Here is a 26,413-nt window from a genome sequence, read left to right as displayed (position 1 = left end):
TTCCTTCCCCTGCTCCTCCTGCTCCTGCTCCTGAAGCACTGGCAGAGAAAAGCAGCAAAGAGCCCGGAGCTGGTGCTAAGGAGGAGTTACAGACCCAGGAAGGTTGTGAGCAGCCCATCCATCTGGGACACCAAGAACCCGGAGAAGAGGCTTCAAAGAAAGGTGGGCAGAGCAGAGAGGCTGGTTCCCAGGGTGGCAGTGGGGCAGGGAAACCACTTGCATTGGCTCCTGCAGCCAGACAGCATGTTCAGTCAAAGGAGGATGGAGTTCACCCTTCTCCTGTGGAAAAGGTGGATGATAAAGAAGTAAAAACCACTGATAAAAAGCACAACACTGACAAGGCTTCCTTGGAGAATAAAGCTGGAGGGGCTGAGCTGGGTGGAGGCAAGAGGAGTGAGAAGAGCTCACTCAAACAGCCAGGGAGTGTGGCTGAAGCTGAGGCTGCTCATTTAAATGTGACAGCTGCCCAAACAACCCAGATCAGTCCTAAAGAGAATAAAAAAGGTCCCTCTCAGCCTGCAGAGGAGGGGGATGCTCTTGGTGGCAAGGCACACCTGAAGGAGGCTCCGGTGTTGAAGTCTGAGGTAGATAAACCTCAAGACACAACCAAAGAAAGGGAATCCCAAGACACAACTAAAGAAAAGAAATCTCGAGACGCCACCAAAGAAAAAGAAACTCATGACACAACTGAAGAAAAGGAATACCAGGAAAAAACTAAAGAAAAGAAATCTCAAGACACGAATAAAGAAGAAGAAACTCAAGACACAACCAAAGAAAAGGAATCTCAAGAAACAACCAAAGAAAAAGAAACTCAAGACGCAACCAAAGAAACTCAAGACGCAACCAAAGAAAAGGAATCTCAAAGCACAACTAAAGAAAAGGAATCTCAGGACACGAATAAAGAAGAAGAATCTCAAGACGTGCATAAAGACAAGGAATCTCAAGACACAACCAAAGGAAAAGAAGAAGGGTGTGAACAAAAAGCTGTGCAGGAGGCGAAGAAAGAGCGAGTAAAAGCAGCAGAGCAGCTCAAAGGCTACATGAGACCCACCAAGAGCCGGGGGGTGCCGGCGCCGCCGGCCAGGTCAGCTCCCGACAGAGCCGTGCCCAGGCAGCCCCGAGCCCCTGGAGCGCCCCGGCCCCGGCCAGACAAAGGTGTGTGTTTGCCCCCCGAGCTCCCAGCAGGATTAATCCAGGCCTTGCTGTTTGTCAGTGCCTTGGCATGACCCCGGCACCGTTAATCCGGCGAGCGCGGCATGGCGGGGGTTGTGGCTGCTCTGGAGGGGCTCCTGGTGCTGCTTGCCTGTCTCACAGAGCTGATTCCCAAACTCCAGAGGCCCGGCAGCTCGGGCTGACTTCCAGAACTCATTCCCGCTTAGTTTTACATCTGTTGGGGCTATTCCAGTAACCCGGCACTTTTGGCTGTCACGGCACCTTGGGTTCTTGCCACCCGGGCCACAAAGGGACCTTCCCCTGTGGTCCCTGAGCAGCTCCATGTGCCACTGCAGGCAGGGCCGGAGTGTTCCAGTGGCAGGGAATGTTCTGGGTCGCTGTCGAGGTGCTGGGTTGGTTTGTCCTGCCTCTGACTAACTGCAACCAGCTGCTCCTCCTGCAGCTGGTTCTTGGCTTTGGCTTGAGCTGCCCTGAACCACTTCATCTGCAGAACGGGTTTCCTTCTGGAGTAAAACTCTTTTCTGAAGCAGCTGTAACAAAACAGTGGTGGGGCTGAGGTAAATTTTAAGATTTTCTCTCTCTGTGGAGACTTTGGAGGGGCTGGTTCAGCATCTCCTCGCTGTTCCCCAGGGAACCAGGTCCCTGTGCTCCCAGGAAACGAGATGGAATGAGTTTCAGAGAATTGAAGTGAAGCTCGTAGAAATTTTGAAATGGAGGATGTAATGTGGATAGAGGGGAAATCAAAACTATTCCGGTGCTTCTGCTGATTCCAACCCTTCCTCAGAAGGAGCTGGCACCTCTGTGAGTTCCGCTCTGCCGAGGTGGTCGGGAGGTTGATCCCTGCCCTCAGGTGCTCTTGGTTTTTGCCTTGTCATCAGGCATGAAAAGTTTGCTCCTGCTCCTGCGGAGTTTCTTGCTGCCAGTTTGCATGAGGCAGCCACTAACTCACCCAACCAGAGCTCCCGAGTGCCTTAACACGCTGCTCAGGTTTTTGAGAGGTTCTGTAATTTTAATGAGTGTTGCATAACCTGAAGTAGTTCTATTTTCGTGGAAGTGGTGTTCTCTGCATGAACTTGTGCCTGCAGAAGTGATGCTCTTTGGTGCATGATGCAACAACATAAAGGCAGAGCTGAAGGCAGCATCTTTTACAAAAAACAACATTTCTTCAGAGCCTTTCCATTGTGTGCCAGGAGTTCTTGTTCCCCTTTGCTCCCTGCTGTATTCAAGGGAGCAGGATTTTAGTGGCAGATCCAGGCAGAAAGGAACACTCCTCTTGAGCATCTCACTCAGGTAACACCAATTGAAGGATTGAAGGGTTGAAGGGTTGAAGGATTCCTGGTTCAGGTGGCAATGTGTGAGTAAGTTGCTCCACACTTTGCCCCTGAGAGTTGCCCTGACGTGAGTTTGCACAGGGCTTTGATAAGATTCTGCTGCCTTCATCCTTTCAACACTGTGTAGATTCAACAGTTGGTTGGTTGGGTTTTTTGAGAGGAGCTCAGAATGACCAGCTCTGAATCCACCCAGAGGGTGGTGGGCACTGCCCAGGCTCCCCAGGGCAGTGGGCATGGCCCCAAGGCTGCCAGAGCTCCAGGAGGGCTTGGACAACGCTCTGAGGGACAGGGGGGATTGTTGGGGTGTCCTGGGGTGACTGAGCTTGTTCTGGAACTGTTTGTTGCTGTGTTCCCACAGCAGTTTAAGGTGCTTTGCCATCCACAGAATCCCTGGGGTTGGAAAAGCCCTCCCAGCCCGTGGATCCCCCCTGTGCCCCATCCCCACCTTGTCCCCAGCCCAGAGCACTGAGTGCCACGGCCAGGCCTTCCTGGGACACCTCCAGGGCTGGGCACTGCAAACCTCCCTGGGCAGCCCCTGCCAAGGCCTGAAATGCAGACACATCAGCGAGGCTTTTGTCTCCATTTCCATCCCTGCCCAGCTCCCCACGGAGCAGCTGCTCAGTGAGTTGCAAAATGACAGCAAAACCCGTCCTGAATCCCTCAGTTGGCACAAGTGGTGTGGAAGGGCCTTGGGCTGGGACTGAGGGGGGAGCAGGGAGTTCACACATCAGCTGCACCCGAGTTAAACCAGAGATCAGTGAGGGGAAAGGTGTTGGGATTCATGACCATGATGAATGTGCTTGTTTACTGACAGAGAATCATGGAATTGTTAAGGTTGGAAAAGACCTCAAAGATTGAGTCTGACCATTAACCCCAGCACTGCCAAGGCCACCACTAAACCCCATTCCCAAGTGCCACATCCAACCTCTTCCAGGGATGGTGATTCCACCACTGCCCTGGGCAGAGCTACAGAGATCCAGGAGGTCGTTGTTAAGGTCCAGGTGTCTCTGTGCCTGTCTGTTTGTCCTCCTGTTGTGGTAACCCTTGGATGCTCAGAGGTTTTACATTTTGGGCAGTTGCCAGAACTTGGCCAACACTCACCCAGATTTGCCAGGCAGGACTTGGAGCTCATACTTGGCACCTGATAGAATCCTCATAGAATGGTTTGGGCTGGAAGGGACCTCAGAGCCCCTCCAGTGCCACCCCCTGCCATGGGCAGGGACACCTTCCACCAGCCCAGGTTGCTCCAACCTGGCCTTGGACACTTCCAGGGATCCAGGGGCAGCCACAGCTTCTCTGGGCAACCTGTGCCAGGGCCTCCCCACTCTCCCAGCCAGGAATTCCTGCCCAGCATCCCACCTAACCCTGCCCTCTGGCAGTGGGAAGCCATTCCCCCTTGTCCTGTGCCTCCACCCCCTTGTCCCTTTCCATCTTTCTTGTCATCTCCCTTCAGGTTCTGAAGCCATTTTTCTTTCCCCTGGTGGGCAGCCAGTGATGTGCTCCCAGATTAAAGCACTTTGGAGGATCCCCTGCTGAAGTTCAGTAATGAAATCCCTTTAGCCAGGCTCCCATGGCCCACATGTGTGTTCTGCAATAACAGGACACTTTCCTGAGCACGTCAGCTCCTGTGTGTGCTGTTAAAATAGGTCCCAGCATTGTGATGTCCCTTGGGAGCCATGGCAACTGTGATGCTGCAGATTCCTCTCCCTGACAGAAGTTGGATCCATCTTCTCTAAATCAGGCCTTGCACACTTCTGTAATTTTATTTTTTTCTATTTTTGGCTTTGCAGTTTAAAGTTGAGAAACCTTGGCTAAAAGGCTGATCATGCAATTTGAATTTTAATCCCTTATCCCTCTTTGGGATTTATTTCAGCGTCTCATTTTTGTTGTTGCCATTGTAGGAACTGCCCCAGCATCTTCTGGAAAATTGTTTTTTACCTTTTCCTGTCAGGAGGCAGCTGGGAAGATAAACAAAACATGGCAGACATTGTCAGCCTTCAGCGTGGCTGAACCTTTCCGCTGCCTTTGTGTGAATTATAACTAAAATTGGGAATGATAGGTAAAAAGCAGGGTCCTAAATTCTGTACTTCCCATCAGGTGCCTTGGCCAGTGCAGGGCTGGGAGTGAGGGATGTTTAAGGGAGGAGATGGTGGAAGGTTCTCCCTCAGCCAGGGTTGGACCGTGTGGTTCCGCTGTGCTGCCGCCATCCCTCTCCTCTGCTCCCCAGTCTGTACTTCCACATGGAGCCTGGCAAAAGATATTTTTTTTCCTCCAATCTGTCCTTAGAGAATAGTCCATTTTAAAAAAAGAAATCAATTTGTTTCAGTGTTTTGGGGGCTGTATCCTCTTATGGATTTTGATTTGTGTAATCTGTTCAGCCAGGGGCATCTCGTGTCTGTGGCGGCCACGCTCCGGGGCCGGAGGCTCTGGGCACAGAGCTCACTGCACAGCTCCCTGGGCTCTAGTCCTGAGATATCCCCCCACATCTGGGCTGGAGGGGCCTGTTGAAGTGGTCACCTCATCCTTAGAGCCCTCTTTTCCTGGATCTCCCATCCATCCCATCCCATGCCCATTGCCACAGTCCCCCTCTGGAGTACAGGGCAGATCTCTCAACATCTGGATCCCTTGTGTGTAAATAAAATACATTTAAAAGCAAGAAATCCCCATCCCCGTTTAATGACAGGATTTGCTTTTCTTTTACAGCCACAACAAAGCCCTTGCTCTAAATACTTTCTTTTCCTGACTGTTTTCCTTTATTTTAAGTGGGTTCAGCATTCCCACAGCACCCTTTCATTCACATCATGTCTGGAGTTCTCCTGGGGGACCCCAAACTGTAATTGGGTTATTCTGATGGGAATCACTTGGCTGAGTGAACACTGAACAAGGTGGAACTGCAGGCTCTGACCTGAGATCATCACCCAGCACCTCACAGGAACAGAGGTGCTTTAGCAGTGCTTTGGAAATGGTAGGAATGTCATCACATTTCGGCCTGCTCGTTAATTAAAGACCTGTTAATTGTCCCAGTTAGGTGTGTGAGAGAACTGAAGCCCAAAGGGTGTCAGCAGGCAGTTCCCTCGGTGTGTGATGTGTCTGGGAGGAGAACTCTGCCATTCCCAGCTCTCCCCCTGCCTTTGGCCCTCCTGGGTGTGCTTGGTTCAGCTTCAGCAGAAGGTTTGGTTGAGGTGTTGCTTCTGTACCCAAACTGAGCTCACAGGATGTTTTTCCAGAGCTGCAGCTCACTGATTCCAGGTGCTCAGAGGCCTGTTTGCACTGATCCAACAGATTCATGTAATGGTTTGGGTTGGAAGGGACCTTAAAGCCCTTCCAGTGCCACCCCTGCCATGGGCAGGGACACCTTCCACCAGCCCAGGTTGCTCCAAGCCCCGTCCAACCTGGCCTTGGACATACCAGGGATCCAGGGGCAGCCACAGCTTCTCTGGGCAACCTGTGCCAGGGCCTCCCCACCCTCCCAGCCAGGAATTCCTTCCCAATCTCCCATCTAACCCACCCTCCTTGTCGTGTCCCACGGCCCCGAGGACGTTCATTTGAGGGTTGCCCAGCCCAGCTGTGTCCCACTGCACATGCCCAGATGTTTTCCCAGTTGGTTTGGTGCTATTTTACATCCACACTTGGTTTCTCTCCAGCTGGATGGTCTCGTGCCCAGCTCTCACTTTGAGCTGGCACCCCCATCCTTGGCCGTACTTCCAGGTTTCATTCCCTTCCTTTATTTCCTATTCCTGCTCGTCCTCGACACTTGGGATTTTCAAGAAAAGCTGGGATTTAAATAAATGCACTTTTCTGGCTGCAAATTCTGCCCCCTTGACTCCTGATCACGTTTCCTTAGTGGTGCAGTTTAACTTTCAGGGAAATCTGAATTCCAGGTCTCATCTTTCTTGGCTGTTGTTGCCAGTTCGTGGTTTGTGTATCATTCAGTGGAGTTTGCTTTGCCCCTTTTCACTTTCCACTGTCAAATACTCCTACAATAACCAAATGCTGGTAATAATTCGAGTTGGAAACACTCTTGAGTGTGTGTTAATTCTGGTTTTGGCTGATCTCTGATTTTTAATGGATCCCATGTAAATTCTACAGCAGGATTTGATCTGTAAATGACCCGTCCTATAAAACATGAGGCTGTTTAAGGGCTGTACAGCTCCACACCTTTGAAATGTTAAGCTTGTAGTGCAAAGTTCTGATGGTGAGAGTCCTAAATATTCCAGCTTTATCCTTCAGCCTGGCTTCTTGCAGAGTGTGGGATGAAGTGAAGCGTGAGTTCAGCAGGAGTGTCGGGCTGGTTTTGCACTTGGAGCAGCACAACCCGTGTGTGTGTGTGAGCACAGGGCCCAGGGAGGGGATAAATCCCAATTCTGGGGACACCCAGAGCGTGTCCTCGTGGTTTGCTCCCTCTGATCACTGCTATTGGGAATAACTCTTAATTGGAGGTCATGTGGCCGCTGCTGGCAGGAGGAGCTCAGCATCCTGGAAAGTGAGGTTGCCTTAGAAACCAGCACAAGAGGCTGCACAGGAACGATGGGGGGAGATTAAAGGAGAAAAAATCAGAGGCATTAGCAGGGATAAGTAATAGCTTCAGGAGTGAGGCAAAAATAGAAGCACTAGGCTGATTCATCTGCTGAGGCTGGGAGCTCTCAGATTGGGCATTAGTGGTGACGTGGGGTGTAGTGATGTGCCCGCTCCGGGGGCTGGCACGGCCCTGCTCCACCTGGCCCAGGCCAGGGAAGGGCACAGGGATCCTGTGGGCATGTCTGCCCTTGGAAAACGATCGTGTGCAGGGGGACAATAAAAGCATCAGGGTAGGTCTGAGCAGCTCAGATAAACCACTGGCTGGTGCTGGGATGATCTGGGCTGAGGGTGCTCGGTGTCCCTGCCAGGCTGATTTGTGTCAGCTGGACCTGCAGGAAAAGACAGGGTTTAATGGTGATAAGAGGATGTGAACAGGGAAAACATACCCTTCCTCCCCATGAAACAGGTCCTGTCTCACCACTGGGAGGGTGTGAGAAGCTTCAGGCAGTGGGTGAAGCTCCATGTCCAGGAGCTGGACCTGATTGACAAGAGCTTGTAAGGATTTCACTGCTCTTATCTGACTTGAAAGATGGGGGAGAGCCCAAAGGACTGTGAAACCATAGATTTGGTATTTGAGGACTGTGAAATCTTCCTCAAAGTTGAACTGAGGATAAAAGCAGTGGTTGGGCTTAATTTCAGGGTGTCTAAGTCACCCTTCCAACCCAACTCTGCTTCAGTGTGAGCCCTTTATCATCTGAGTTGCTTTTCAAGATCTCTTTATCCTGAACATCCTCCCACCCTTTCTGGCTTATCTTCACTGACTAGTTTCCTTTGTAATTCTTCAGAAAATGTAGGGTTTGTAAGAATCCAAAGGAACAACTGGGCCCAAAGCTGTGAGGGCTGCTGGTCACGGCTTGGGAGTGGCCACTCCTGGCCTTGCTGGAATCTCAACCACCATGGCACAGCTTCGGGAGCAGAATATTAATGAATTCAGATTTAAAAAAGATAATCTGGCAGCAGGTAGAGGCTGGGGCACTGGAACTGGGGAGGAATCAGGGAACAGCGTGCTGTGGGCAGGTTGAAAAGCTCTCGGTGAGTGAACTCTGCATTACCTCCATTAATGTTCTGAGAGATTAAATATTAGATGACTTTAGAGATTTTTCATGGCTAAGCACTCTCCTGCTTCTGAGGAGCCCAGGTATTGAACAGGGTTCATTTCCTGCATTAACAAATATTATTTAATAAAGCAGCAGTGGTGGCTCTTCCTGGCTGTCCATCGACAGTGTGAGTCAGGCCTTTCTCTCCAGTGATGCAGGTCCCTTCCCTGATCCCAGGCTCTGAGGTACCAGCCCCAAAATCAAAGAGGGTTTTCTTCTCTCTTATGAATGGTTTGCTTTAAAAAAAAAAATCAAATACAAAGCCCCTGGGTGGTTTCAGAGAGCTCTCCAGACCTGCCCTCGCTCCTGGGGAAGTGCTTTAGGGGATCTCTGATGGATTGAGATTTCCTGTAAAAAACTCCTGGTTTGGATTGACTCAGTGGTGGAGGAATAACAGTAATTACACAGGATTAGAGACTCCCAGGTCTGCCAGTCTGGGGAGCAGAACAAGTACTTTCAGAGTGAGCAAGTGCTTGCAAACATTAGTCCCACATCAGCGAGGAGGGAGAACACAAGCCGTGAGCTGAGAGCCCATTTTCCACCAGCAAGACACCTCTGAGTGTTTTAGAGCAGAGAAAAATCATTGAGGTTCTTTGAGGAGTGAAGGTTGTGGGTGGAACTATTCTGGTTAATTAGGGGCTGTCAGGAAAGATTCATCTAACTTACAGTTCCTTAGTCATTGTTTTTAAATATAGCACTGCCTTAAATCCGAAGCTTAAATACAAGCAGATAAATGTGTGGATTGTAGCATTTCTCACAGCAGGTTCAATTCAGGGGGCGTAGAGGAACTTGCAGGCTCTGGGGATAAAAATACATTTCTCTCAGTTCAGCTGGAGCAGGGGAGGCCTTTTCCATCAGCTCTGAGGACAGCGTTCTCTCCCCGAGTGGAACGTATCGACATCCGCAGCGGTCGATGGGTTCTGACCCTGGTTCAGAGAGGGAAATTTGCCTTAGTCAAGGATTAATCTGCATCAGGCACTTAAGAATAAAAGATGAATCTGCAGTTCGGTGCTAATGCAGTTTCCAAACAATCCCCAGCCCAGTTTGACCAGGGGAACAGTGTCCAAATCAAGGCTCCCAGTCAGAAGAGCCTTGTGGATGTGCTGGGAACAGAGGCCCAGGGGTGGATGTCAGACATGTCGAGGCTGGTCTGGGACAGGTCAACACAAAATGAGCAATGCTGGGGGTAAATTAAGCATGACAGAAAAAAAAAATCTGTCTGCAACCAGGAAAACTGGCAATGAAATTCATATTTTGGGCAACTGGGCCCCGGGGTTGGCTTGGCTGGTGAATTCTGTCAGGCTCAAGAGGCAGCTGTTTCAAAACACAGATATATGGGATCTTTAAATCAGCTAAAAATATTGTAAGATATGTTCCCATTAAAAAAAAAGAATGAATATCAAGCTTGCAGTATCCAAGGCCTTTCCAAACACGTCCCATTCCATCCTTTTCAGCTTTGTCCTCTCGCTCGCAGGAGCGACCGGGGTTGTGAATTGTGAAATCCTCATTACAGCAGGACTTGTGATCACTGTTGACTCCAAAAGAATATATTAAAATGCAGGGAAAACAAAGGCCTTGTGCTGAAAGAGGTCATTCTGTGCCGTGGTGTTCGGGGCTGGGCTGGGGGGGGGTTGTGTTTCGGGTTTGTTTGCGGGGAGAATTGCTGACCTGGGTCCCTGTGCGTTCCTGGAGCGGCTCAGGAATTAATCTGATAAAAGCATCGATCACAGCAGAGTTGGACAGAGCAAAAGGAGATGGGGATGTTCCCCCAAATGTGTGACAACCCCTCAGACACTTCTCCCAGAAAAGCCCTTTCCCTGAGGCTGTTAAACCCCCCCCAGCCGGTGCCCAGGGCCGGGCGTCCGTGTGTCCGGAGTGAATTCCTCGGCTCTCCCACAAAGGGATGGAACCTGCCCGTTTTCTTTTGAACTAGTGGCTGACTGCAGCAAATGAAGGCGACGGCGCAGGGGGTGGGGAGGAAGGAGTTTTGTCATGAATAACAGGGGGCACGTTGTGTCGTCAGCGGCGCCGGCAGCCGGAGCTCGGCAGCTCCATCGCCGCTCCAGCCGCCGGAGGACGCGGAGCCAGCCGGGATGTCCCTGTCCAACAAGCAGCCGCTCTCCGAGTACAGCCAGCTGGGCAAGGGCAAGGGCGGCGAGAGCTTCTCGGAAGCCTTCCACCTCATGGAGTCCCCGAAGGACTTCGGCAAAACCGAATTCGAGTGGCAGAGGACCGAGGGGAAGCTTAACGAGATTGGCTTGAATGTAAACTCGGGGGGACCGATTAAGGACGGGCTCGTTAAGAACGCCGGATTCACGGATGAGGACAAGCTCTGCTTCTTCGAAGGGAAGCTAGACAAAGAGCTAAAAATAGCTCAGAAAGACAAAAGAGAAATTGAGGTGCAAGGCAAAAAATACCAGGCGGCTGCGGGTCACCTTGAGAGCTGGTCTCTGATTTCTGACACGTTTCCTTCTGCGGAAGGGAACTTTGCAAACCCTAAAGCGACAGATTTTCGCGTGGGACAGGCGGGAGCCGAAAAACCCGGTCCCGGGCTGGGGAAAAATGAAGCCATCACCGATCAGGAGAAAGCAGTCGGCAAGGCTGGGGTGGAGACCAAGTGCCAGCCGGAGCCAAACCTGCCCCATCTGTCCGTGTCCGAGAGCGATCCCAGCAAATACGTGAAGGAGCAGGAAATCAGTGTCTGGAATCCCAATTTCCACCCTATCCTGCCTAAGGATTCGGGGTCTAACGAAGCGGCCGTGAAAAAAGATGGAGCCCCCAGCTATTGTGTGATTGGGGTGGTCAATGACAGCTACGGGCAGAGCGGGTTCTCCCCTTCCTCACCGGCACCCAAGGCAGACCCTCCGAGGACCACGGTGGAGCTCGCCCAAGATGACTCCAAAAGTAGTTACTTCAACAACGGCGCCGAGCTGGAGGAGGAGATGGAGGACAGGCTGGGCTGTGAGGATGAAGGCAGTTTCCTGGACAGGGCTGCCCACCAAAGGAAGGCGATGAGGCGTGCGATGTCAGAGTGCTCTCACTTGTCGGTGCCCCTAACCCTTAACCTGGCTGATAAATACCCTGAGCCGGTGCTTAGAGAAGACGTCGCCACTGGGCTGCTCTCTCCTAATAGCAGCCTGACCCAGAGCTCGAGCCCCACGGCCAGGAAGCCGAGCGCCCCGATGAAGAGGTCAATGACCGTGGCAGAAGAGCAAACATCTGTCTGCGGCTCGGGCGCCGAGCAGAGCCGAGCAGGGCTGCCCAGCCTGGACGGGAGGCAGCACCAGTCCCTGCCGGCCGAGGAGCCGGCGGCCAAGAAGAGAGAGGAGTGGAACGGCGGCGGCAACTCGGGGAAGAAAGACCTGGGCAGCCCGAGCGTCTACCAGAGCAAGCTGGAGCAAATCCCTGAGATCGGCAGCCAGGACAAAGAGAGGGAGGAGGCGGCGGGGAAGAAGGAGAAGAGAAATGCCGCCGATGGAGCCACCGGGGGCTTCGATTCCCCCAAAGGCAAAGGCGCCGAGGTGGAACCCGGCAAAACGGCTCCTCCGGAAAGAAAAGAAATCCAGGTCAGCAATGTGCAGAGCTCCCCGGCTCCCAAGCAAGGAGATTTACCACGTGATGGTATGTTACTAATTTTTACCTCCCTGGGCAGTGAGCAGGCAGGAGCTGGGAAGCGACCGAGTGACTTTAGAGCCCGGAGGCGCAGGGTGGGCGGCTCGGGACAGCCGGGAGAGCGGCACGGTCCTCAGCCGGGGGGTGGAACAAAGCCTGGGTTTCCAGATAGATGAAAATGGAGGGGGAACGTGACAAGTTATTGCCTGGCTGCCTGCACGGCTTCCCTTGCAGCACCGGCTGTTAGTTGCTTGTTGGGGTCCCAAACCTGACCGGTAGATCCAAAATCTGTGGCATCCACGGGGATCCGCGCCGGTCTCTTTTGGGCACCGTCCTGCCACAGCCCCCAGGAGCAGAGGTACCCTCTGATCACAAGCTGTTTTGTTAGAGCCGGGGCCATGTCAAAGTTCAAACCTTTCAACCCGTGCCAGAAAAAATCTGCAAATTGTGCTTTTCCCCGTAAGCCTTTGGCACCTTTTGGGATTTCTGTGTGAGGGGAGCAGCAGGAGTGATGGGTGCAGTGATTTACAGAGTTAAGCTCGTCCCTGTGCTGGAATTGGAAGTGGAATTTCCCTGTCACTTTCTGGAACCTCTTCCCCAAACCCCCCGTTTCAGTGGAGCTTTTCCCATTCCGAGGGTCAATAGCAGCTTGTTGTGTTCGGTGGGTTGTTGTTTCAATAGTGCTGTGATGTATGAGCTCACTCTTCCCGGATTTAAAATCTGTGAGAATAGTAGTTAATCTTTGTTCTCCCGCCTGGAACAACATCTCTGTCCCTCTTGCCAGCTTCAGCCAGCAATAAACCTGCTTTTTTCCCAGATTTTGGATGCGAGGATGGTGTCTGTCCTTTGTCTGTCGCCCGCATTAACGGGAGCTGTGCACGGGGAGAGGAAGGAGAACGTGTCAGGGGATAAAGACAAAAGATTTGCATGAGGGGTTTTGCATCCAATGGCTCCTTTTGTGGCTGGTTTGCTAAACCCTCAGAGGATTTGCCTCGGAGGATGGATGTTAAATGGGAAGGATAATGAGCTGTCGTGCTGAGAGGGGAGAGTAAAGCCCCGGTGTGGAGAGGGGTGTGTGGAGAGGGGGGTGTGGAGAGGGGGGTGTGGAGAGGGGTGTGTGGAGAGGGCTGTGTGGAGAGGGGTGTGTGGAGAGGGGTGTGAGCGCAGGTAGAGCTCCAAACCTCTGAATTGGGGTTGCTGAGCTGAGCAGGGCAAGGGCAGTCTCTGCTGCCCGTGGATTAGTTCTCCTCTGGTTCCGTGGTGTGTGAGTGACACCCCATGGTCACTCGGGCGGCTCCCGCTGCCCACGCCGGCCTCTGGTCACCGTCCTTCACCCGGCTGGCACTAATCACTCCCTGCGCCTAATTAGGGTTTACTTCCCTCTAATCATTTCCCCAAGGTGCTTCAGTTTGCAGGTCTCGTGGCTGGAGAGCTGTAGAAGGAGGTTTGGGCAGTACAAACCTCCCCTCTCTGGAGTGCCAGCGTGTCTCACCTCATCCCAGAATCCCAGGAGGGTTTGGGTTGGAAGGGACCTTAAAACTCATCTCGTTCCACCTCCCACTAGACCAGGTTGCTCCAAGCCCTGTCCAGCCTGGCCTTGGAGGCTGCCAGGGACGGGGTGTTCAGGATGGGGACCTTCTCCCCTCTCCATCATCCCAGTGTTCCCTTGTTCCTTGCTGGATGGGCAGAGTTTGAGTGGCCGTGGCAGCCGTGAGACGGAGCTGTGGCACTTGGGTGGCACCTCACGGGGGGCAGGCGTGGGTCCTCTGGAGCCTGAGCTGAGCTGTCAGGTCCTCTCAGGCAGGAGGGACCCGTCAGGTCTCCTGTGGTGGTCACAGGGAGGTCCTGGCTGGAGCTGGGGTGAGGTTTGGATGAGGCACATGGGCACGTGTTGGCTCGGGCTCCACCAGCCCCGTGTGGTGTTTGTGGTTCACCGGGGCTCGGTTTGGTGTTTAAATGTTGGAGGGTCTTGAGTGTCTTGAGAACTGAAACATGACAGGAGTGAAATGATGTCAGCAGCAAATGTGGAGCAGAAAAAACCAGGAATTACTGTGTTTGTGCACACCTTTCATTTCCCAGATTTTTTGGGGTGGTGGGGTTTGGTGACACCTTTCATGCCCCAGGTTTTTTGGGGTGGTGGGGTTTGGTGGCACCTTTTGTGTCCCAGGTTTTTTGGGGTGGTGGCGTTTGGTGACACCTTTCATGCCCCAGGTTTTTTGGGGTGGTGGGGTTTGGTGACACCTTTCATGCCCCAGATTTTTTGGGGTGGTGGGGTTTGGTGACACCTTTCGTGTCCCAGGTTTTTTGGGGTGGTGGGGTTTGGTGACACCTTTCATGCCCCAGGTTTTTTGGGGTGGTGGGGTTTGGTGACACCTTTCATGCCCCAGGTTTTTTGGGGTGGTGGGGTTTGGTGACACCTTTCATGCCCCAGGCTTTTTGGGGTGGTGGGGTTTGGTGACACCTTTCATGCCCCAGGTTTTTTGGGGTGGTGGGGTTTGGTGACACCTTTCATACCCCAGGTTTTTTGGGGTGGTGGGGTTTGGTGACACCTTTCCTGCCCCAGGTTTTTTGGGGTGGTGGGACTTGCCAGCACTTGCTCTGCCACTGAGGTTTAACTGCAAGGAAGCAAACCAGCAACGGGGTTCCCATTTTGGGCAAGTAGGAACCCCAGCTTGGCTTGGCTGGTGAATTCTGTCCAGCTCAAGAGGCAGCTGCTCCAAAACAGAGGTCTGTGGGATCTTTAAGTCAGAAGAGCATTGAAAAGCTCATCTGAAGAGGGTGGACATGTTTTCCCCAGCGGGGCTGAGCATCAGTGATGGATGGAAAGGTCACGGAGAGATGGGAGTGCTCGGGGTGCTGTGCCTGGGCTGGGCTTTGCAGATGGCTCATTCCTGTTGCCAAGGGTTTGTTCAGCATTTAGGTTTCAAATTTTTCCTCTCACAATCTTTATTTTAAAAGCTTGTTGCTGTCCTTATGACCACAGGTCTGAGTGTGCTGATATGGTCATAGCTGAGCTGGCAGAGCACTCAGGGGCCCTCCTGGGCATGAATATCATAGAACTGTAACTTCTTTTTTACTCTCTTTAATTTTTCACCCTTAGGAATCTCTGAATTTATCTTCTCCTGGAAGCAAACAAAGCAGTAAACGCAAATAAATATTTTCTTTGCTTTCTATGTGTGCAGTTAAGAGAGAATTTCTGGAATGCAGGAGGAACCAGGCAGAAGCTCCTCAGACATTTCTGCAAAGCTTTCAGACTTTCTGTGCTGAGGGTTTTTTCCTGTCCTGTTGATCAGCAGAGAGGTGGTTATAATAGGAATAACTCCTGCAAGCAGGCAGTGCTGCCTGGAAGCTGGAGCTGATGTTAAACCTGTCCTTTGCATTTATTCTGGGCACAGTTACCCCTGGTATCCTCAGCAGCTTCTGCTGCCTCAGTGCTGGCTTTCACCTTCCAGGTCTCCATCCAGTCCAAAGTGGCCAATTTTGGATCGATTTTATCTGATAGAAAGAGATCTTTTCCTGTTTTTTATTAATTCCTCTCTTTTTCTGCCCATTCTGGCTGCTCATTCTGAACTTGGCAATTGGATCCGGAGTAACAAATTTTGTCACTTTTTTCATCCTAAAAAATTCTTTAAAGAATTGGTTCCAACCTGATTCCAATCATTGGAATGGTATCTCCAGCTAAAGCAGACTTGCCTGGTTCTACCCACCCAGGCTTAGGGAGTTTTTCCCTAAACACCTTCTACTTTCGGTTTTTTTAAGGTGGCCTAGAATTGCACATAAAACATTTCTTTCTTGCAGGTAGTTGGGTATCAGTGGCATCACAGAATCCTGGGATGCTTTGGGTCAAAAGGGGCCTTGAAGCTCATGCAGTGATGGCACATTTGGTTTAATTTCAGCCTAAAAAGGTTTTCCCAGTCAAACCTCTCGCGTGCCCACGACGGGTATTTTAAGCCAGGAGATCCTGCTGCAGATTAGTCCTGCTCAGAGCTGAGCCCAGGACCTGCCCTGGCCCTCAGTCCCCCAGGAATCACTGCAGGTTCTCCCCAGCACCAAGGACAGCTTTGGTTTGGTTCCTGTGAGCTGTGTGTGAGTCCCTGCACATTTATTTGTACCTTGTCCCCACCTGCCCTAAGCTCTGTCCTTCCCCACCCCCTTCACCCTCTGCCTTTCCTCTTCCCCCCTTCATTTCCTGGAAACATTTTCTGCTCTGAAGCACCAGGAATTCCAGCTCTGCTGGACCCCCCAGGTTGGATCTGTCACCTCTGTCACTCCCCAGCTCAGTGTGTGCATCAGAAATTGCTCTTGGTTTTCCCACTCCCATTTCTTTATAACCCATGAGCGAAGTCCAGTGTAACTCCTGACTCTCCTGCAGGGTCTTTTTTGGGAAAACACTTTGTGCTGAGGGTGAACACAGAATCTGAGGCTCCCAGCATGAGTGAGGCTGTGAGAGCCCCTGGCCCCAGGTTTGCAACAATTAAAGTTAATTATGGGATTAGGAATATCAACCCAGCTACCTCATAAGGAGCTGACACGAGGCAGAAAAGGCAGAAATGATTTCAGGAAAGAGGGGAAGATGAAGGGGCTGGTGATGGGTCGCTGGAAAATCTTACTTGGGGTGTGTGTGTTCAGCCCTAAGTATGAAATAAATGTTGGCATTTCTCAGGGGCTGAGTTTCAGACTGATGCTGAAGGTACTGTAATCTCTAGGTCAGTCAGGGGGTCCCTGGTTCCCTGTCCCCCTGTGTTTTCTCAGAAATGTCAAACCCTCTGGGTTTCTGAGGGACACGACCTTCAAACCAGTGTTTCACAGCACATCCTCCATCCTTCCTCTCCCCCTTCCTCTGGGCACAGGGATGAGGAGAGCAGGGAGGTGTTCAGCAGCAGAAATAGGTTGGCCAAGGCCGTGCACTGCTCATCCCTGGGAATTCCTGCTGCAAACTTGAGGTGCCAAGCGTGGCAGGGCTTAAATAGTGGGAATTTCTCTGGGTGGGTCCCTCATGGTGTAAAGGTGTATCAGCTGCTGGGCTGCAGGGCCAGGGCCAGGGGTGTGTCAGCTGATGTGAGGGTTAGAAGGACACTCAGCCCAGCTCTGTGCCAGGCTGGAATCGGGTGAGACACAGGAACTGGGCCTTGGACTGGTTGGGTCCTCTGTGGCATCTTTGTGTTTAAGTGTCCCGAGACAGGACTGGCATTATTTTGCATCTTGAGCAGTGTGGAAGAGCAGCTTTGTGCCTTCAGATACTGAAAAGCTGGAGAGGGACTTTGGACAAAGGCTTGGAGGGACAGGACAAGGGGGAATGGTTTAAGCTGAAAGAGGATAAATTTAGGTTGGATATTGGGAGGGAATTCCTGGCTGGGAGGGTGGGGAGGCCCTGGCACAGGTTGCCCAGAGAAGCTGTGGCTGCCCCTGGGTCCCTGGAAGTGTCCAAGGCCAGGTTGGACGGGGCTTGGAGCAACCTGGGCTGGTGGAAGGTGTCCCTGCCCATGGCAGGGGGTGGAATGAGATGAGCTTTGAGGTCCCTTCCCACCCAAACCAGTCTGGGTTTCTCTGAATTCTGTGGACATACCCCGGGTGTCCCCTGGCCCAAGCACTGCCAAAACTCTCAGAGGTTTCCTCATGTTCAGACCAGCTTTAGGGACAGCCTGAAGTACAAATTCAGGCTGTTTCTTCCCTGCTCCCACCTGACATCCCCTCTGAAACAGCTTCTGTTCCCGGTGTGGTTTTGCTGCTGGTTTCAGTTTGATGGGGAGGTGTTACTTGAAACAGCTGTTTGGTTTCAGTTCATGCCCTGTGAGATAAATATGGAAAGTACTATGGGTTGTTCTAGAAGAACAAGTTCTGATTTAGGATTTTCCTTGCTGGGGAAAAAACAGGATCTTAACAAGGCTGGAGTCTTGGGTTTACAAGATGCAGGCGAAGAGGACATCTGGTTTATTCCTCAGTTCTGGATGATGAGTTAAAATGTACATGTTGATTGAGCTGCATTTGGTGGTAAATAAAATGCTGAGCTCCTCTGTATTTGGGTCAAGCAGGAGATGTTTTATTTAGCCTTTTCTGGAGGGGAGGAAGCAGCTCAGGGTTGTATTTCTGCTCGAACGGGGATTTGTTGTATTTGTAGATATTTTTGTCTCAGAGCCTTAAACAGCCAGGCTTTGTTTGGGGGTGACTGTTGGGGTGAAGCGGCTCCTTCAGGGTGGTGATGGGGGAAGAAGAAGGAGCTGGTGCCTCCCCAGCACGGGCTGGTTTTGTTTCTGGGGTTGTTTACGTTCAAGAGGGAGAGTAAAGATAAAGATGGTCATTGCCTTATTGCTTAATCTATTTCTCTTAATGGATTTTCAGCTGATGACTCTAATCCCGATGAGAATTATGGAGCTGTTTCATTGAATGATGTTTTAGTTCAGCTTAGCCTGCTAAATATCCCTGGTGGGGATCTGGGGATGAGTGCCTGCCCTGGTGCACGTTGGGAGGCAGCTGCGGGTCCCCTTCGGTGACCGGCTCAGCCCCGGGGGCAAGGGAGGTGAAACCAGCCCTGGAAAGGCAGGTACCTCCCCCAGGGGCACAGGGCAGGGCAGGGGGCTCAGGGCAGACAGACCCCAGTGCCCACAGAAACACTCTAATAAAGGGGAGAAGGGAATCATGGAATATCCTGAGCTGGAAAAGGGGGCAGTCCCCCCCCCGGCCCTGAACAGACACCCCAACAATCCCCCCCTGTCCCTCAGAGCAGTGTCCGAACCCTCCTGGAGCTCTGGCAGCCTTGGGGCCGTGCCCACTGCCCTGGGGAGCCTGGGCAGTGCCAACCACCCTCTGGATAGGGAGAAAGGATGGAACAACCCTGGAAGTCTTGGAGCTGCTCAGGACGGAGCCACTGCCGTCCTTGAGCTTCTGCTCACCTCAGGGCTAGAGAACACGAGTACTTTTTCTGTTTTCTTGGGCTGTTTCAAGCCCAAAATGTGTTCTACTGCAGTCTTCACCTGCTCCTTTTGACATGGAGGATGGATTTTTGGGAATGCTTATCCCTGACTAAGCTGCTCCTCAGTGTTTGGAGAAATACCTGCCCACATTTCTGCTGAGTGCCATGATTTATAAAACAGTGCAGGAACAGGGTTTCAGTTTAAAAAGGTCCTCATGGGTGCATTTTTATAAGTGCTTTTTTCTCATTGTACTCCTCCAGGGAACACAAAGAGTAAAGCTTTTTCAGATTTAGTGCCTGTTTGGGGTTTTTTCACACACAGCAGCAGCTTTCCCAGGAGCTGTTACACAAACTGATGGTGAAGGGCTCAGGGAGGCTGAAGGTTTGTGTTCGCTCCCTCCAGGCTTCCAGCATCACCCCACAGAGCTGGGACCCTGCAGGGTTTGCTTCTGTACTGCATTCATGGGCTGGAGGTGGCATAAGGATGCTTTTGTGTGCCTTTCCTTCAGCACGTGGAGTTGGAGGAATTCAGAAAGGAAGGGAGAACAGAATAGAAAAAAATGTATCAGTTTATAAATCCTTTCAGACAGAAAAAGGGGAAATTCAGGTGAGATATTGGGAAGGAATGTTTGGCTGGGAGGGTGGGGAGGCCCTGGCCCAGGTTGCCCAGAGAAGCTGTGGCTGCCCCTGGATCCCTGGAAGTGTCCAAGGCCAGGTTGGACGGGGCTTGGAGCAACCTGGGCTGGTGGAAGGTGTCCCTGTCCCTGACAGGGGGTGGCACTGGATGAGCTTTAAGGTCTCTTCCAACCCAAACCATTCCATGACTGCTTGATTCCATGTGCTTGCATTTGAGCACAATGTGTCAATCCACAATCTGCCTCAGCAAGGCTCTGTATAATTAGAAATATGATAAATAAAACATCGTGTTGGAGACTCTCACCCAGGGAAGGGCCAAAGAAACTCAGGCTCTGTAGCCTGGGAGGGAGGGAGGGTTGGGGAGGGAGGAGGTTGTGTTGCTGTCCACAGAGTCATCAATGACATGAGAGTTGTGAACAGGAGAAGACAGTTCTGTTTTTCCAGGATAAGAATGTGGGTCATCCAACAGAAATAGCAGCAGCAGATGAAAGCAAACGGCGCTGGGTGACTTGTGAGGGATTCACAGCGAAGCTGTAAAACATCTTCTGCCAGGAATTTGTGAGCTGGGAGATGTTATCCTTCACTTTTTTACCATGAGGTTAATCAGATACTGGGGGAGAAGCCCCAGGATGCAGAATTTCCACCCTTGGAGGATGCTCAGAGTGTGGCTGAATAAACCCTGAGCAGTGTGATGTAATTGGAGTGTGGGATTGGGCTCAGTGACCTCCAGCCATCCCTTCCAACCTGCCTGGTCCTGTCATTCCAATGTGGAATGGCTACATGGGCTGAAAAGCTGCTGGACAGGAAGGTTGTTTCCATACTGGAAGTCACAGGATGGGGAGAGAGATCATTTTGGAGGAGTGGGATGGGGTTTTTTTTCTCCTTATGGCTAGGAAGACTATTTATAGTTATTTATAATGAGGATTTGGCTTCAAGAACCCGATGGCTGAATCGTGGCCATGGTGGGCTCCCTCCTCTGTGCAGCTGTAACACGGAGTCACTTGGACTGGAAGGGTGTGAACCTCCACTCAGGTCCACAGGGGAGCAGATCAGGGCCAGGTGTGTCCCTCCAGGTCTGAGTGTCCCCATGGATGGAGACCTTGCAGTCTCTGAGAGCCCCTTCCAGGTGTTGACCTCCCTCACACTGAGGTAGCTCTTCCTGATCTTTGGGAATGCCGTGGGAATGGCTGTAGGGAGCTGCTCTGCTGGGACCTGCTTTGGGTGACGGGTTGGGCTGGTGACCTCTGAGGTCCCTTGCAGCCCATCAGTGATGCCATGTCACCTCGTGGATGTCCATGCAGGTGGAGAGCTGGATTCACAGAATTCCAGAATGGTTTGGGTGGGAAGGGACCTCAAAGATCATCTCATTCCACCCCCTGCCATGGGCAGGGACACCTCCCACTAGCCCAGACCCCTCCAGGGATGGGGCAGGGCAGGGGTGGAGTCCCCATCCCTGGAGGGATTTCAAAGCCCTGTGGGTGTGACACTTGGGGACATGGTCAGTGGTGGCCTTGGCAGTGCTGGGGGTGGTTGGACTCCATGGTCTGAGAGGACTTTCCCACCTCCACAATTCTGTGCTTGACTTGCAGGATGTGCTCGAAGCCTCCTTGGATGTTGCTCTTTTGAGCAATGTTGGTGCTGAACAGGAAACTTTGGAGAGACTCACTTCCAGACAGGGAAGCTTTAAGGAAATAATAGAGAGTCTGTTTAATGTTGAGCCTTGGAGGAACCCTTTGGGCTTCCCTGCAGTTGATAAAGTAGCTGTTCTTCTCTCTGGTCTTTTGGGGGAAAATTATATCCTCAAAACCTTCACATCACCCACTTTAATTGCTTCATTTCATGTTGTATTTCTTCTAAAGGTACCTCACCTGCTGGGAGGAGCCACCTAGAGAGTGGCAGCGTTTAGAGAAGTAAGAACTGAAGGATAAAACCTGTTAAGGGTCTCCTCAGATACCGGAGTTCTCGTTACAGGTGGCTGCTGATGCCCCCAAATGGGGCTGAGTTGCCTCTCTGGAGCCTGTCCCTGCTCCACATGCTTTGTGTGCGTCACAGTGTTTATTGGAACTTGGCTCTTGGAGGCAGAATTACAAATTTCCTCATTAGTGGGTTTTTTATGGCTCCCTCTGCTCGAACAAGACAAACGTCAGAGTTCTATTTTCCATCATTTTTCAGATCTGTAGGAAGCCTGTTGTTCCCTTTCGTCAGAAGGAGCTAAATCTTATTTCTCTGAGCGTAGTTTTAGCACAGATCATCCCATTTTTACTATTTATTCTGAAAAATCACCACTACTTATTTATTCTGAGTCTTACTCTCTCTGACTCTGGTTTGAGCCAAAACCCACATGGTCTTGTTTGCTGGGTTCTTCATCCAGCAGCAGCAAATATCTGCTTTCTGGTGACAAATTTATTTTGAAATTAGGCTTTTTAGCTCGCTGGCTCTGTTGGGCCTTTGCCAAGTGAAGTTTTTGGTGCTTTGGCTCCTTTCTGGCTGTGTGATCCTACAGCTCAGGGAGGGTTGGGCAGGGCTGGGGTGGCCAACCTTGGCCGTGAGCGTTCCATCACAGCTGCTCCAGGGGAGGAACCTGGTTTCTGCTGCCTGCAACTTCCTGCAGGTCTTGGTTTGCTCAGCTCTGTCCCCAAAGGAACCTGGAAGAGCTGGCTGGAGGCTGGGGATGGTGTGGGTGCAGCCTGGGAAGCACCAGGAGCTGGACCGGGGAGCGTGGCCAAGGCGGGGGTTCAACCAGCAAGAGGGTCCAGCTCTGGGGTGGGATCTTCCCAGGGAGTGTTGCTGAATTTGAGCAGAGTTTTAGAAGAGAAGGCTCTGGTGTGACAGCAAGGCTTGTACCCACCAGTGCCAAACTCCTCCTGCAGAAACTTTGCCAAGGAAAACACAGAAAGCACCAATTATCTTGGATGGGCAGGACAGGTGTCTTCGGGCATTTTCTCAGAACTGGCCTGTTTGTTCTCTCTGGTGCATTTCCAGATAGAATTCCACAAGGGTTTGGGTTGGAAGGGACCTTAAAACCCATCCAGTTCCACCTCCTGCTACAGGCAGGGACACCTTCCACTCTCCCAGGTTGCTCCAAGCCCCGTCCAACCTTGGGCACTTGCAGGGATCCAGGGGCATCCACAGCTTCTCTGGGCAACCTGTGCCGGGGCCCCACCAATGACACAAATCATTTCCTCCAGTGTTGCTCTTAGAAATTGTGAAGCAGAGGTGCCTCGTGGAACTGTGAGCTGAGACACCCCCAAAAGTTGTATTTTCACCATTAAAATCATGTTTAGAGAGCAGGGAATGGTGAGGAATTGGGATGGGGATGGATGTGCCAACGGCGCGGTGCCGCTTGCAGTGAGTAACAGCAGGGGAAAGTACCTGGTGACAGGGTTATGCCTTGGAGTCAGCCTGGAAGATCCAGATGGGAATGTCCTTCCCTGTCTCCTTCAAGCCCCTTTCCCTCAGGAGTAATTCAGTCCCAGGTGCTGACTCAGCTCAGCTGAATTTTCCCCCTCACCGAACACCAGGAGGAGCAGGAGGAGCCCGGCCCCTGCTGCAGCTCCCAACAAAATGCCTTTGAAATATCTCTCAGGGGGTTGTTGCCAAGCTTGGGGGAACAAGCAAACTGAAAAGTCTCTTAAATTATTCTTTCAGACTAATGAACAAATTTGATTAAGGTTTGGCAGCCCTTCCCAATATTCCCTGTAACTAGGAAATGGTCCCAGTTCTCTGCTCGGCGAACACCCTCGTAATTAAACCATGAATGAAAGCAAATGTCCTGATGAGCACATTGGGCTGGGACATATTGAGGCAAATGACTGTCAAACCCCAGAACTACCCTTCTGTAATCCCTGGGGAATTGTACAGGGTTGTGTACCCTGGAATGTCAGAGGCTGTGAGAGAAGGAGCCTGAATTACAGCCCCTGAAGGAGGGAAGTTCCCTACCCTGCTCCCCTGGATTTATTATTACCATCATCATCATCATCATCATCATCATCATCATCATCTAGGTTCATAAAGTCCCAGAATGGCTTGGGTTTGGGAAGGGACCTTAAAGATCATCTCATTCCACCCCCTGCCAGCCCAGGTTGCTCCAAGCCCCATCCAGCCTGGCCTTGGACACTTCCAGGGATCCAGGGGCAGCCACAGCTTCTCTGGGCAACCTGTGCCAGGGCCTCCCCACCCTCCCAGCCAGGAATTCCTTCCCACTATCCCACCTAACCCTGCCCTCTGGCAGTGGGAAGCCATTCCCCCTTGGCCTGCCCTGTTTCTAATTCACTTTCTATTAACGTGAAGTCCCGTGAAATTCAGATTGGCTCAGAAAGTGTGGAAGCTGCTGGAGTTTAAATCCTGGACCTTTGGAAGCTGAGGGTTTTGAGGAGCATTCCCTGAGCCAGTGAATTCGTGGTGTGGATGCTGTGCTTTATCATCAGCAGGAGGTTTAGTGTTGCTGCTGAATTAGCTGAAATAATTAATGACAGGCAGTACCTGAAAGGTAAATTCCAGCAGAGGGAAAGGCACCTTGATGTCTGGGATGTTTGAGACTGGCAGGATTCCAGAGGAGCAGTTTCTGGGAGCAGGGAGAGGGGAATGGACGGGAGGTTGTTGCTGAGAACCACTGACAACAACTGCTCCTTCTGACCCTGCTGTGGGTGGAGCTGGCAGGTGAAATGGGGGAGAACGTGAAGGGTTATTGAAATGCAGGGGAGAAACCAAGCAGAGAGGAGCCAGTACAGGTTAGCTACAGAAACAGGGGGTTTTCCAGGTGAACATGGATAATTCTTCAGAATTTGAATATATATAAATATATATATATAGTTTGTATGTCTATAAATATATGAATACATTTTGAATCAAACACATGTCCAGGCCATACATTTTGCTCCTTTTTTTTTCCTTCCCAAGCCTTTTTTGTGTGTTCTGGCTGCTCAACCCAGCACTGCAAAACTTAGAAGATAAATGGATAGGAAGAGGCTGATGCAATGCAAGGGAAAAAAGGCTCCTGAACTTCTCCTGGAGTCAGGGAAATAAATAATAACAACAGCCAGCCCATCCTGCTGGGGTGGGTGGGAGGCATGGCTTTATTTTATTTGCTGTTTGGTACCAGAATTCAGATGCTCCTGTCAAGACTGACAAGCAAGAAAATGTGAAATATAAATAGTAATTTTGGAAAGATGTGGAAAACAACTTGTTTGCTGTTGGAGTTGTCACTGTGTGCTCTGGTGGGCCCTCAGTGTGTCACAGTCTGTTGGGTGGTTATAAAAAGCCCCATCCAGCACAGATAACACTTGGATTTAATCCCCAGATGATGGGGGGGGTGTGCAGGAATTTGGGATGGGTTGTTTGTGCCTTCCTAAAATCCCAATGCCCCAGGAATTGCAGGGGAAGGGAGCCCAGAGCAGTGCAGCTGCACAGCAACCCAGCTGGGAACTGGGGGTTAAAGCCATTTATAGGGAATCTGGGACAGGGGTTTCCACACTAACGAGGGTCAGTGGGATCCACGTGTGTTGGACTGGGAGCTCCATGTTCCTGCTTCCCTGGAAGTCCTGGAATACACTTCCAGGGATGGGGCAGCCACAGCTTCTCTGGGCAACCCGTGCCAGGGCCTCCCCACCCTCCCAGCCAGGAATTCCTTCCCAATATCCCATCTATCCCTGCCCTCTGGCAGTGGGAAGCCCTTCCCTGTGTGCTGTCCCTCCATCCCTTGTCCCCAGTCCCTCTCCAGCTCTCCTGGAGCCCCTTCAGGCCCTGCCAGGGGCTCTCAGCTCTCCCTGGAGCCTTCTCTTCTCCAGGGGAACCCCCCCAGCTCTCCCAGCCTGGCTCCAGAGCAGAGGGGCTCCAGCCCTGGCAGCATCTCCGGGGCCTCCTGCTGTTGTTCCCCAGAGCTGGGCTCCCTTTCCCATTTCCCATTTCCCATTTCCCTGTGTGACCTTTCCCGTTGTCAGTCCAGCTCCCTTCCCAGGAATCCTCCCTGCTCATGGAGGGCAGGAGAAAGTTCCAGAAGAAGCAGCCCTAACAACAGGGGTAGTTGGAAACAGAACCCCCCTTTGGGATAAGTCATAGTGTAAAACCTGGAAGAGGTCAGAACTTCACCATTAACATTCCAAGAATCAATTTTAATAGTTTGAAAGGTGGGGAGATTTGCTATTTGAATTAAACCACAGGTTTCCTTCATCTGCTGTCCGGCTTTTCCCACTGGAATAACAGGAGAAATTGGATGCTAATGGCATGTGGATGAACCTGGCCCATTACAGGGAAGATCTTTCTTCCTACAGGAATTCTGGGCTTGGGGAAATTTCCCTGAAACACCAACCTGTAGCTGTCACATTTCTCTCTCCTCCTGCTGCTGTGTTGAATGATGATAAACTAAAAATATATATATGTATATAATTAAAAAAAGCTCAGACTTACAAAGTGTCCCTTCCTTCCCCTGCAGTGAAACCAGAGGAGCCCAAACCAGCGGAAGCTGTGACAGGGAACGACATCACAGCTCCTCCCAACAAGGAGCTTCCTCCCAGCCCGGAGAAGAAGACCAAGGTAGGACCATTCCACGTTCAGTGTCTCCACTTCCATGGGTTTCATTTGCCAGCTTTTCTGCTTCCTCAGCTGTGCCAACCCAGGTTCTGTTTTCTGAGCTCCGCTTGGGAACCCTTTTCCCAGACCAAACCCAGCCAGTCCCAGAGTCACAAACAGCTCAGCCACGTGACTGAAAGTGCCTTTGATAAATGTGTGGAAGGGTTTGTTCCCTTGCACTCTGGGGTTGGGGTAGGAGTAGCAAACACGGAGGATGAATCCTGCTGCACAGACACTCCCGAGTTGTTTACGACACCTTTATTTGCATTGCAGTGGGCACTGCTGGGATCTGGGGCTCTCTTGTTGCAGAGAGCTCTGCTCCCAGGAGCTTCAGAATGCACCCCCAAATTTCCAGAGGGGTGGGGGGCCGGGAGCTGTCTGTCCCCTCTGGGGCAGGGGCCGTGTGGCCGCGGGAGTTGATGGGATGAGGATTTAGGCCCCGCAATCCGTGTGTGCCCGTAATTGGAAAGCCGTGCCCTGCGTCCTGCACGTAGGACTGGAGGCCAGGA

General features: G+C 51.6%; 1 protein-coding gene across 6 annotated transcripts in view; it reads left to right on the top strand.

Moving 5' to 3' along the window:
- Window positions 1-26,413, top strand: part of MAP4 (microtubule associated protein 4) — a 116,875-nt gene that overhangs the window by 66,141 nt on the left and 24,321 nt on the right. For all 6 annotated transcript variants that reach the window (XM_039387355.1, XM_039387357.1, XM_039387358.1 and 3 more), the window contains one exon: window positions 25,768-25,868. In XM_039387355.1, coding sequence (XP_039243289.1) covers window positions 25,768-25,868 — 101 coding nt within the window. The remainder of the gene's footprint in view (window positions 1-25,767; window positions 25,869-26,413) is intronic.

Source organism: Pipra filicauda, unplaced genomic scaffold (assembly GCF_003945595.2).
Source record: "Pipra filicauda isolate LSUMZ 115617 unplaced genomic scaffold, ASM394559v2 scaffold556_size476704_pilon, whole genome shotgun sequence".
Taxonomy (NCBI): Eukaryota; Metazoa; Chordata; class Aves; order Passeriformes; family Pipridae; genus Pipra; species Pipra filicauda.
The sequence above is the reverse complement of the archived record's forward strand: the minus strand, read 5'-3'. Positions and strand labels throughout refer to the sequence as shown.